This window comes from Acomys russatus, chromosome 19 (genome assembly GCF_903995435.1).
Source record: "Acomys russatus chromosome 19, mAcoRus1.1, whole genome shotgun sequence".
NCBI lineage: Eukaryota > Metazoa > Chordata > Mammalia > Rodentia > Muridae > Acomys > Acomys russatus.
This window is the reverse complement of record NC_067155.1, coordinates 24,449,246-24,462,149: the sequence shown is the minus strand read 5'-3', so window position 1 is coordinate 24,462,149 and position 12,904 is coordinate 24,449,246. Positions and strand designations below refer to the sequence as shown.

The 12,904-nt window shown below is 46.6% G+C and overlaps 1 protein-coding gene across 1 annotated transcript in view; it reads left to right on the top strand.

Moving 5' to 3' along the window:
• The window catches only part of Fry (FRY microtubule binding protein), a 250,299-nt gene that overhangs the window by 226,581 nt on the left and 10,814 nt on the right, over positions 1-12,904 (top strand). The window contains exons 57-59 of the mRNA XM_051162840.1: positions 430-528; positions 1,494-1,577; positions 10,768-10,878. Of these exons, the coding sequence (XP_051018797.1) occupies positions 430-528; positions 1,494-1,577; positions 10,768-10,878 (294 nt within the window). The remainder of the gene's footprint in view (positions 1-429; positions 529-1,493; positions 1,578-10,767; positions 10,879-12,904) is intronic.

Here is a 12,904-nt window from a genome sequence, read left to right as displayed (position 1 = left end):
TTGCAGATCTCTTTGCAGGTCTGTCTTCAATAACAAAATATGAAATATTACAATAATGATAACAGAGTCATGCTTCAAATGAATATCAAATCTTAACATAGGTTTCCAATAGACAACTTGAATTATAAACTAGTTTCCAGGTCCAGCCGTCGCCAAAGTGAAGCCAAGTTAGTCACCTGCTTCCACATCTACTTCTTTTCTATTAGGGTAGCTAGACCTTCCTGTTCTTATTTTCATCAGGTTTTCTTTTCCCAAGACAGAATCTCTCTGTGTAGCCCTGGCTGTCCTGGACTCGCTTTGTAGACCAGACTGACCTCGAACTCACAGCGACCCGCCTGCCTCTGCCTCCCTGAGTGCTGGGAATATAGGCGCCCACACTGCGCCCAGCTCTCCAGTGGTTTTTAAAGCAAACCCTTTTCTTGTCTTTAGCTCCTTTCCTGTGGGCTCCTGGACAAACTGAAGTTCAGTGTGTTGGAACTGCAAGAGTATTTGGACACATACAACAACAGGAAAGAAGCCGCCCTCTCGGTGAGCCTGTGTTTCTGTGCATGGCAGTCAGTCACAACTGAAAGAGCACAGTCGTGTGAGTGCTCCTGGGGGTGTCGTGAGTAGCCTGAGTGGGCGCAAATCTAAGTCAGCAACGATCCAGGAAAAACAGTTCTCCAATGCAATATATTATATTCTTGAAATTATGTTTTGGCGGAGGGTTTTTGAGACAGGGTCTCACTATGTAGCCCTGGCTGGCCTACGGCTTGCTATATAGACCAAGCTGGCCTCACATTCAAAGAAATCTGCCTACCTCTGCCTCCCAAGTGCTAGGATTAAGGGCGTGAACAATCACACCTGGTCATGAAATTTTATTTTAAGGGACGGGAGAGTGGCATAGCAGTTTATAGCACTGGCTGCTCACGCGCAGGACCCAGGTTGGTTCCCAGCACCCACATGATGGCTCACAACCATCTGTAACACTATTTCCAGGGGGATCTGACACCCTCTTCTGGCTTACAGGCATCAGGCTTACATGTACATGTGCAGACAAAAAACACATAAAATAAAAATAAGTGAATCTAAAAGAGAATTCCTTTTTATTTTTATTTTTTTAAGATTTATTTATTTATTTTCCGTATATAAGTGTTCAGCCTGCATGTATGCCTGCAGGTCAGAAGAGGGCATCAGATCACATTATAGATGGCTGTGAGCCACCATGTGGTTGCTGGGAATTGAACTCAGGACCTTTGGAAGAGCAGTCAGTGCTCCTAACCACTGAGTCATCTCTCTAGCCTGCATTTTTTTTTTTTTAAAAAGAACTTGTATTTTAATTTCAGCTAATCTTTAACCTTTCAAATAGGATCCTATAGTAAAAGTCATTCTAGCAAACTTGTGTTTACTCTTGTTAGAAGCATGATCGATTTGTCCTGACAGACTCATGAGTTTTATGTTCTTGGGATGTCTGTGGATCTACTCACATCCCGTCTCTCTTTTTCCGACAACAGTGGCTTGCCAACTGTAAGGCAACATTTGCCGGCGGCTCGAGAGACGGCGTGATCACCTGCCAGCCGGGGGACTCGGAAGAGAAGGTAATAGATGCCTGGTGAGACTGTGTCTCCTGTGCTCTGCTTCTGTGTCGGTTTCCATCTCAAAAGAAGCATGGAGCTTGAGAAAGGAAGAGGTGGCAGGCGCCATCTCCCACACGCACGTGCCACCAGTAGAGCGAGGCAGTGTCTGTCCCATGCATGGTTGTGCAGTGGTGGGACAGGGGGCTCCCGTTCTCTCCTTCCAGGGAAAAATGGTGACATAAGATGAACTGGTTTTGCCAGATGCTGTGTAATCATGCTAACCGCCTGCTAATGAGCCTGTTCTTCATCCAGAATGTGAAACCGCGCCTCACCATTTGTTGCTAGACTGCTTTATTCCTTCAGTGAGCTGTCAAGTTCACTGAAGTAAAGACGGAAGTACTCCCCCCCTCCTCACAAACACCACAAAACATATTTTCCTGTTTAGAATAGCCCTAAGTGCATGCCACATACCAGCAGCTGATTACACACATGTTGTATGATGCAGGAGACTTGGAAAAGGACTGAGGTAAGACTATCGACTCTGCAATTAGGCTTTAAGAGCCTCCTCCTTGGCTCACACAGTGCCAACAAAGTGTCTGCCCTCCAATTGCTGTCAGGGAGATGGATGCCAGTCAAGGCATCACAGAGGCATAGCCTGTATGCAGTAAGGTGCTTTAAGACCAGAAAAGAAAAAGAGGGAGCTATGAGCACATACTGCAGAACAGCATCAAAGAGCAGGTATCCCTGGGAAGGCAGCTTGGTTGGTGTGTGAGATGGGAAGAGATCTGAGGGAGGGAGTAAGAGTGGAAGGCTTCTATAAACATCCTGAGGTAGAAAGGAACATGTTGTTCTAAGAACCAGAAAGCAGGGCTAGGCGTGGTGGTGCACGCCTTTAATCCCAGCACTCGGGAGGCAGAGGCAGGCGCATCTCTGTGAGTTCGAGGCCAGCCTGGTCTATGGAGTGAGTCCAGGACATCCAGGGCTACACAGACAAATCTTGTCTCGGAAAAAGAAAAGAAAAAGAAAAAAGAAAAACAGGCTTTATTAATGTATGAAGAGCCCAATAATGTTTGGGGTGAAAATTTTCAGCCTAACACCAGAAATTCAACAGCAGTTTGGCCATGGCCATCAAGCAAGTTTAGAGTTCTGAGAGCTGCACCCATGTCACCCAGCCCCTCCACAAGCCCCAGGAGCCACCAGGAGGCTGAAAAGTACCAACACAGGTTATTAAAGGCAGTTTCTGCTGTTTTGAAAACACATTTGTATTTCACTCTATGGTTTTCTAAGACTTTTGCTCTACTCTGTTTTGTTTTGTTTTTGAGACCGGGTTTCTCTTTGTAGCCCTGGCTGTCCTGGACTCACTCTGCAGACCAGGCAGACCACTTTCTCCCCAGTGGTGGGATACAGACGTGCACCACCACCACCACCCTTGGCAGTGCATTTTTAGAGACTTTTAAGATAGGTGCTCAATGGTGCTTCAAGGTCACTCGTTGACAATGTTCACTCAAACGTGAAGCTCAGAATCGTGCTGGCGTCCCATCATCCTTGTGTGCACCTGTGGTGTCCGGATTCAGCTGATCCGAACTCCCAGCCTTTCCCAACATACCCTATGTTCTTAGCATGGCCGAGAGGTACAACAATTTTTTCCCTTCCTTTTTATTTATTTATTTATTGAAAGATAAGATTCCCTATATATCCCTGATTATCCTAAAACTTGCTATGTTGACCAGTTGGCCTCAAACTCATTGAAATCTGCCTGCTTCTGCCTCCTGCGTGCTGGGAGTAAAGGTGTGTGCCACTGCACCCAGCTTAGATTTAAAAAATATATATATATTATTAGGTTTCACATATTATGGCCACCTAAGAGCACCTACTCCTGGCTCCAGATTAACTACCCTGTTGCTTCGCCCTGCTAGCCAAAGCCAGGCCAGAAAGTAGTCACCAGGTAAGAACTTACAATTAGCACAGTAGCCCAGTTATACTGTAGTGTATATATACTGTATATAAATAATTAGCTAACTCATGTTACTTTCCAAATACCCTAATTTTGTTATTTTCCTTCTCCCAACTCTCCGTAAGTCTTCCTTTTCAGTTCTTGGTTGTCACTCTCCTTTGTGTATCCCCTCTACCAGGAGGATACACTAGCCCCCTCTGCTACCGCACGCACACACCACTTGACGCCCTGAGAACTCCTTCGTGAGAATATCGTAGAGCCTTTACTCACACAAACTAAAAAGGTGATGTCACGTTAGGGGACAGCCTCTGTGTATATGGATGGCCTCCCTTAGCTGAACCATGCTTGTGTGGCTCACAGTTGCACCCTGCAGTGCTGGTTGCTTGGCTCTTTCCTTGGGTCTTTTTCCTTGGGTCTGTCTTCAGTCATCCGTTCAATGCAGCAACTCTAGGTGAACAATAAGGGCTAGAGAATCAAAATGGGGGTGCAGTGCTTCCAGGTACTGTGTGCACATGACCTCAGCTGGCTCCCTTTTTATTTTGTGTAGATGAGTGCTCAATCTGCACATACACGTGCTCACCAGAAGAGGGTGCCAGATCACATTATAGCTAGTTGGGAGCCACCATGTGGTTGTTGGCAATTGAACTCAGGGCCTCTGGAAGAGCAGTCAGTGCTCTTAACCTCTGAGCCATCTCTCCAGCCCCCTCATCTGGCCCTTCACAACTCTCCTGATTTACGACTCCCCTTGCTATGATGAATAATGCCACGACTAAAAACAACGTGGAGCCGGGTAGTGATGGTGCACACCTGTAATCCCAGTACTCAGGAGGCAGAGAAAGGTGGGTCTCTGTGAGTTCAAGGCCAGCCTGGTCTGCAAAAGGAGTCCAGGACAGCCATGACTACAAGAGAAACTCTGTCTGGAAAAAACAATAATAAATTAATTCATTAATATTAATTAAAAAATAAAAACAACATCACTGAGAGAAGCCAAGACAGGAACCTGGAGGCAGGAAATGAAGCAGAGACCACAGTGGGGTGCTGCTTACTGGCTTGCTCCCCCCCCCCCCCCCCGCCATGGGGCTTGTTAAGCCTGCTTTCTTAAAGAACCCAGGAACAACCACCTGCCTAGGGATGGCACCGCCCACAGTGGCCTGGGCCTTCCCACAGCAGCAAAGAAAATACCCCACAGACCTGTCCATGTGCCAGTCTGCTACAGGCAGTTCCTGGTTCCCTCCTCATGGGTGACTCTGGCTTGTGTCCTAAGAGGAGGGAAAAACAAAAACCCTAACCAGCAAGGCGACATCCTCTGCAGTAAGCAGCTGTCCATTGTGCATTTGGGAGACACTGAATCTGAGTGGCAAGATGCAAATGCCATATTCCACCTCTCCAGATTGCCTCTAGCCCACTCTTGGAGGAAGAACACAGAGACTCCCAACATCTACAGAAATAATGAGGCTACATGCAATACCTAGGAGCGATGATTAATTGTGGGGTTAAGAAAAAAATTGAGGAAAGCAACCTCTAGTCTGATGCCTTCAGCCCCCTGATAAAACCAACCAGGTCTCCCCCAGCTAGCACTAGGTTCAGATTTCCTGCTGGTTGTGGTTGCCAGGGAACCTGGTTAACAACCAGTAGTCTGCGGAAGATGCTTCTAATCTCATGTACGTAATGATATTGGGAGGCCTAGGCCAGGGCGTGGGTTAGGCTTCCCCGAGAGTCTATTGGCTGTTCTCTAGTGTAAGATATAGCATATGCTAAGCAGCACAGAAATCAAGGTGAGCTGCGGCTTTCCTCTTACAAGACCATTTCTGTTCACTGCACATACTATTCTGCTTTATAATGTTTGCGTTTTTCCCCTCTGCCTTCACCTGTCAAGATAGGAAAGCCTTTTCACGATTTGCAACCAGCATTTCTTATCAATTAAAAATTGGTTCCTGGGCCAGGTCACCGGGCTTGATGCATCATGCCTTTAATCCCAGCACTCGGGAGGCAGAGGCAGGCGGATCGCTGTGAGTTCGAGGCCAGCCTGGTCTACAAAGTGAGTCCAGAACAGCCAAGGCTATACAGAGAGACCCTGTCTCGAAAAACCAAAAAATAAAAATAAAAAAATAAACCTGGATATAAAGGAAAACTCGAGCAAAGATGAAAAGAGATATTATCATTTTCCATGAGACAGCCCCTTAGAAAGGCAGCTTTATTATCTTTTTGAAACCCTGCATGCGAATGAGGTTTGTGGCCTGGGGAAGGAATCCAAGAAGACAAAAGCCAAGGAAGCTGCCACTAGCCCACCTAAAAAGGAATGTTCCAGAGGAACAGCAGGCTCATCAGAGTTGGCCATCACCCCAGAAACACACAGTGGAGCCCTAAGAGCTGAGTGGGAGGAATCCGGTGACATTCCTCAGCGCCAAGCCCAAGCTAGCAAAGAAAGTTCGTTCGCCCTTACTGACCGGAGGAAAGGCCACTGTCTGGATGAGCTCTCTGGGTTGTGGCCTTGTTTGGTAAATGGAAACAACAGTGATCTTCACTCAGGGCTGTGTCATTTACCCAGCACACGTCACTAGCAGCACTGACCTGCTGCTGTGCTTACTAAACGTTATGTTCCCATGTCATGAATTCCCAGGAGTCTCCAGTGCTGGCCCTGGCCTGGAGAGATGGCTCAGCGGTTAAGAGCGTTTGGCTGGTCTTGCAGAGGATCTGGGTTCAGTTCTCAGCATCCCATTATCAGGAGGCTCACAGCTGCCTGTGATGCCATGTCCAGGGTTTCCAACGCCTCTGGCCTCTGAAAGCACGTGCACATAATGCCCCCATACACACACACACACACACACACACACACACACACACACACACACACACGTAAGCACGAGCAGGCAGGTGTTCAGATGCATATACACGTAAAAACTGGCCCTAGGGACCTAATGCGATTGTACATTTTATGTCAGCACCTAAGTATGAATCTTGTAGACAGGACGTTTTCCAGAGCCGAGGACGTGCCTCAGTACAGCACAGGCTTGAATAGGCTTCTCTTTCCAAGCCTTGAGACAGATGCATGACTAGGAGCCGCACACATGTCACGCTCGTGTGATATTCATGGTGGCTGGAGGTGGGGGTGCTGGGGGGAGGGAGAGCAGGAACCAGAGGTGAACAGGGAGTCCAGTGCACCTTCAGTAGAGCCTGTAGTCACTGGTGAAGAGTTGACAATTTTGTCACGCACTGGACTGTGTGGTTCAAAACACCACATTAAACTCAAAGCCCAGAAGTGGGCTTTTTGTTTTCTTTTACGAGTTTTCCTTGCCAAAGCTTACAGAGGGAGTGAGGTAGGTCCTTAAACATTTTGAAAGTTCAGGGCCAAGATATAACTGGCGCACACCTTTAATCCCAGCACTCTGGAGGCAGAAGCAGGTGGATCGCTGTGAGCTCAAGGCCAGCCTGGTCTACAAAGTGAATCCAGGACAGCCAAGGCTACACATACATACATACATACATACATACATACATACATGGACTCATAATTAGAATTAACCAGTTGATGATTTGGGGTACGTCTGAGACAGACAGTGTCTTACAACAAGCCCAGGTTAGCCCCAGACTCTCAGTGTCTTACAACAAGCCCAGGTTAGCCCCAGACTCTCAGTGTCTTACAACAAGCCCAGGTTAGCCCCAGACTCTCAGTGTCTTACAACAAGCCCAGGTTAGCCCCAGACTCTCAGTGTCTTACAACAAGCCCAGGTTAGCCCCAGACTCTCAGTTGTCTTACAACAAGCCCAGGTTAGCCCCAGACTCTCAGTTGTCTTACAACAAGCCCAGGTTAGCCCCAGACTCTCAGTGTCTTACAACAAGCCCAGGTTAGCCCCAGACTCTCAGTGTCTTACAACAAGCCCAGGTTAGCCCCAGACTCTCAGTGTCTTACAACAAGCCCAGGTTAGCCCCAGACTCTCAGCTGTCTTCCTTTAGCCTCCAGAGTACTGGAACTATAGGTGTGCTCCAAAAGGCCTGCTTTAAACTGACTTTGAAAACTTTTTAACATTCTCTTCGGCGAGGCGCTGTGGCTCATACCTTTAATCCCAGCACTTAGAAGGCAGAGGCAGGTGGATCGTTGTGAGTTCGAGGCCAGCCTGGTCTACAAAGCAAGTCCAGGACAGCCAAGGGTACACAGAGAAACCCTGCTTTGAAAAAAAAAAGTTTCTTCAGATTGTAGTAGGCCCTTCTCACCTACAACAAATGTCCACAGACTGGTTCTGTAGTCACACTGTCACTGGGCATTTGAGATGTGACAGCTATAGCTGAACATGGCACACTTTGTAAATTGTCAATGTCAAGTGAATAACCAGCTTTAGGTTGCTCTTAGGAATTGTTTAGCAGATAAAAACAATCATAAGGATACAATTATTGGGTATTCACACCAGTCACACCAGTGTGGGACATACACTGCCCACAGACCTTCCAACAATATTGGCAATTACCAGTGAGAAAAGACTATTACCATAAAAATTAAATGTATGGAAATACTATCGTGTTGCATTCTTGTTTGACAGTATACAATGTTTACTCCTTTGAGCTAGCATTATCCAGCAGCCATGTTCTCAGCCTGAGGGACGGACAGACCACAGTGGTTCAGAAGGCCTGGGTTTAGTTCCTAGCACCCATGTTAGGTGACTCATAGCTGCCTGTATCTCCAGCTCTTGCGCCAGTCCAGCGCCTCTAATCCCTGAGGGCACCAGCACCCATCTGCACATACCACACATACACATAATTTTTTAAAGCATATATAGGGCAGCGTGTGGTGGCGCACATCTTTAATCCCAGCACTCAGGAAGCAGAGGCAGGCGGATCTCTGTGAGTTCGAGGCCAGCCTGGTCTACAAAGTGAGTCCAGGATAGCCAAGGCTACACAGAGAAACCCTGTCTCGAAAAAACAAAAACCAAAAAAACTTAAAAGCATACACACACACACACACACACATACACACACACTCACATACATATAATTTCCAACCTGAAATACAATCCAATTAAAGGAAATAAGTGATTCTCAGCTTTTTGAGTTCCATTCACATTAGTGCACTCAAATCTTAAAAAAAAAAAAAATAAAATAAAGTTACTTCTAGTCCCCGAAATGGACTCAGGGGAAATCTAAGTCAACTAGAAAAGCCGAAGCACTGCAAGCCGTGCTTTTTTCCAGTGACGCGTTGCCCTCTAATGCTTGTTTTTAACCAGCCCTCTGTGCATGTTGACCGGGTACAACACTGGCACGTGCTAGCAGGCCTGGGCCAGCATAGCTGGCTGCTGACAGCTCCACTCCCGGAAGAGGGCTGTGCTTCCTGTTGCATGCCACACTGACCCTCTCCTCTCTTTCCTTTCCTTTGTCTCCTGCACCATGCTTGCTGCGTAGCAAATGGAATCTCTTGCAGTAAGTTAACTTTCTTTCATATTCTTTGTCCACTGAGGCACGGACCCCACAACGAGCCTATTTTTACTGTTAACTGTTACATCTTTTAGCATGTTTTTCTCTTTTTTTTTTTTTTGTTTTTTTTTTTTTTTTTTTTTTTTAATTTTCTTTTCTTTGGTAGATTGAGACATGGCAGCTTATTGGTAGCCTTCTGAACTCCTTTCTTCTCAAACTAGAAACCAACATTGCTATGAATTCTCATTCTCTCAATGGAAAATTTTAAGCAATAAATACCATCATTTGGCATTTAGCAAAGTTAAGAGTTTTCATGGCTAGGTTTCACCATGAATTGCAAAGATAACACTATTTTTAAACACTTTTTAAGTTAATTTGCATGATCCTGACAGTTATATTTCATATCAGATTTTAAAAGGTTCCCGTTTACAAACACAAAGAAGTTTATTGAATTATCATAAGGAGCTTTGCTAAGACAAACAAAGACCAAGACTGTGAACTAACTCTTCACTCTAAAGCTATTTACCAGTATTGGGGGCAGGGGGTCCTGGCGGAATTGGTTTTCTCCTGGAAGGAGGGAAGTCGGGGGAAGGAGGGAGCTTCATTCAGCACAGTCTTAGCAAAAAGTATAACTTAAAAATCAGATTTAAGACAGGTGGTTGTGGAGCATGCGTCAGAGACAGGTGGATCTCAAAGTTCAAAGCCAGCCTGGTCTACAGAATGAGTTCCAGGGCTACACAGAAACCCTGTGTCAAACAAAACAAAACAAACAAACAAACAAAAAACAACTAAACTAAAACATCAAAGGGATCAGGGATCAGAATGAAAAGACATGTCAGTGATAGCAACAAAATATCAGAACATACTCCATAAAACTTGAAGTTCTTGGGGCTGAAGAGATGGCTCAGCAGTTAAGAGCACTGACTGCTCTTCCAAAGGACCCGGGGTTCAACTCCCAGCACCCACATGGCAGCTCACAACTGTCTGTAACTCCAAGATCTGATACCCTCACACAGACATACATGCAGGCAAGACACCAATGCACATACAATAAAAGTAAAATAAATTATTTAAAAAAAACTTGAAGCTCTTATAAATTTATCTTTTTTCCCGGATTTGGGGAGAGTGTTCTACGCTGCTTTTAAAGTTCTGGATTCTGAGCTGACAGCACAAGGTCCTATTTACCCTGCCTTTCAAACCCAACGGTGGAGTGTTTGCACATCTGATTTACAGCAACTGTTCAACTCACTTTTCCTGGAGACTACAGAGCCATGACCTCCCATCTGCTGAAGGCTCTCCCCCTCCTCTGTAACGCCCCACCCGCTCTGTGAGCTAACCCACTGTGTGGCACTGTGTCTCTGCAGATGTCAGGAGTGGCTGACACCCCCACCCCACCCCCACTCCCCCACCCCACAGCCCAGACATACACAGTTGGCTCCCAAGGAGCAACTCAACTTACAAACTTAACACCTAGAACTAGTTAGCATTTTGCCTGTCAGCCCTCCCGTTAACAAAAAGGATTCTTGGCTGTTTAAAAGCAGTTTGTAGCTTATTAAAAAATTAACACAACCACTCAGGTGTAATTTGTAGGTATTTCGTTGGCAAATACAATGGAAACGTGGGTCCCTCCATCCTTTTTATAGCCGTTAGCCAATTCTAATTAGTCATTCTTTATAGAAATTATATTCTGTATTATGTATTATACTGTGACGGTCTTCCAGATGTTACTGAGTGGGTTTGGGCTTGTTTTATTTGGAATGTAAACAGATGGATAAGGTTGTTGGTGTTTTTAAGGAACCAGCTTCCCGGGTGAGCGCTAACAGCTATCTCTTCCCCTGTGCCCTCCCTCCCTAGCAACTGGAGCTGTGTCAGCGGCTGTACAAGCTGCATTTCCAGCTGCTCCTGCTGTATCAGTCTTACTGCAAGCTCATCGGCCAGGTGCATGAAGTGAGCTCCGTGCCAGAGGTGAGTCCGCCAGCTCCTTTCACCACAGAAGCCAGGAGAGCTTTTGTTATTAGTTTCATTTGTGTTTTTTGTTTTCTCCATCCTCCACTCCACTTATAATGGTACAAATTGGGTCAGTTGGTTTTTTTTGTTTGTTTGCTTGGTTTTGTTTTGTTTTGTTTTGTTTTGCATATAATTATTATTATTTTGACTTGGGAGGCAGAGGCAGGCGGATCGCTGTGAGTTCGAGGCCAGCTTGGTCTACAAAGTGAGTCCAGGACAGCCAAGGCTACACAGAGAAACCCTGTCTCAAAAAAAACCCAAAAAAACAAAAATATATTTCTCTTCTCAACTCTGAATGCTTTTCTAGAGCAGCCACAACTAAGGTGAAAAGAGTGAGGCAGCCTGGCCTTCAGGGACAAGCGCCCCCAGCTCTACAGTTACACCGGGTGCCACACGTCACCGTGACGGGCCATCCTCGGAGAAAAGCCCGTGTTTGCTCCTTGTCATGTAGCCTTTCACACTTGCCCTTAGCGTAAGGAAGGAAGAAAGTGCCTCCCTGTCTGGTGGTCTGCTGCTCCCTGCTTCAGCACAGAGATGCTTTTGTGCATCCAAACGTAAAAACTAAACTCATATGGACATGCTGCTCCCAAAGGGCTGCAGGTTTCCTAGGAGGGAAAGCAAAGGGGAGTCGGTGTGCACTGGGGAAGCACAGAGAATGCATATCTGGTCTACTAAAGGTGAAAAAGGTTGGCGTCAGTGAGCCACCATAGACATCTCCCCGAGCGGAGCGTCGTCACAGGATGAAAGAGAGCAATGGGGCCCAGTACTCAAAAAAGAGACATCCCCGTCGTAACCCATCAACATGGTAGAAAGATAGATAAGGAAACACATGGAGTTTCTATTGCTAAGACAAATGAAAGATGAAAACAACCCAGGGAAAGATATACAAGTGCAGCGTGTGCACCATTGTCTGTATTTAAAATGCAGTTGTAGCAGGCTGGAGAGATGGCTCAAAGGTTAAGAGCACTGGCTGCTCTTCCAAAGCAACCACATGGTGGCTCACAACATCTATAATGAGATCTGGTGCCCTTTTCTGGCCTGCATGTGTATATGTGGGCAGAATGCTGTATACATAATAAATAAGCAAATCTTAAAAAAAAAAAAAAAAAGCAGTTATAGCAAGATGATCAACTAGGTGCCAAATGAAAAGTCCTACAAACATAACCACCTTTTTTTTACTCGGATTATGCAGTGCTGGAGATCAAACTCAAGGCCTTATGCATGCTAGGCAAGTGCGCGCACGCACGCACACGCATGCGCACACGCACACGCGCACACACACACACACACACACACACACACAGACACAGACACACACACACAGGGTTTCTCTTTGTAACAGAGCCCTGGCTGTCCTGGACCCACTCTGTAGACCAGGCTGGCCTCGAACTCACAGAGATCCACCTGCCTCTGCCTTCCAAGTGCTGGGATCAATGGTGTATGCTGCCACCACCACCACTCGGCTGCCAAACTCTTAAAAGGACCCAGGAAAGACCATGGTGGAGCAAGGCTAGTGGAAATCTTCAGAGAGAGGGAGGCCCCAGCCACCACACCCTGCCACTGCTGCAGACCTCTGTAGGTCTGTCTCTATTGTGGGGAGTCTTGCCATCCTCAGGGGGCCTGGAGTTCTCAGAAAAAAGTCTGACCCACTCCAGGACCCCTGTGGCTGTACTGCACCACCTTGAGCTGCAGCGGGTGCACCCTGCAGCGGAGGACAGCAGTCACTCTTCTGTCTCTAAGGTTCTGCCACCATTGTTACTTATTTACAGATGGCAATATACCCTTTCCCAGCTGAGGGGCTGCAGCTCCCTGTCCAACCAAATAACTCCTCCACCTGTCATGCCCCCCCAGCCCCCGCCCAGATACTCAAAGCCAGTGCCCAGTGGATCAGCCAAGACTCCAGCACCCAAACGACATGACACTTTACCCATCAGGGGCCAGCCATTACAAGCCAGCAGAAAATCCTCTCCAGCACTAGCAGCAC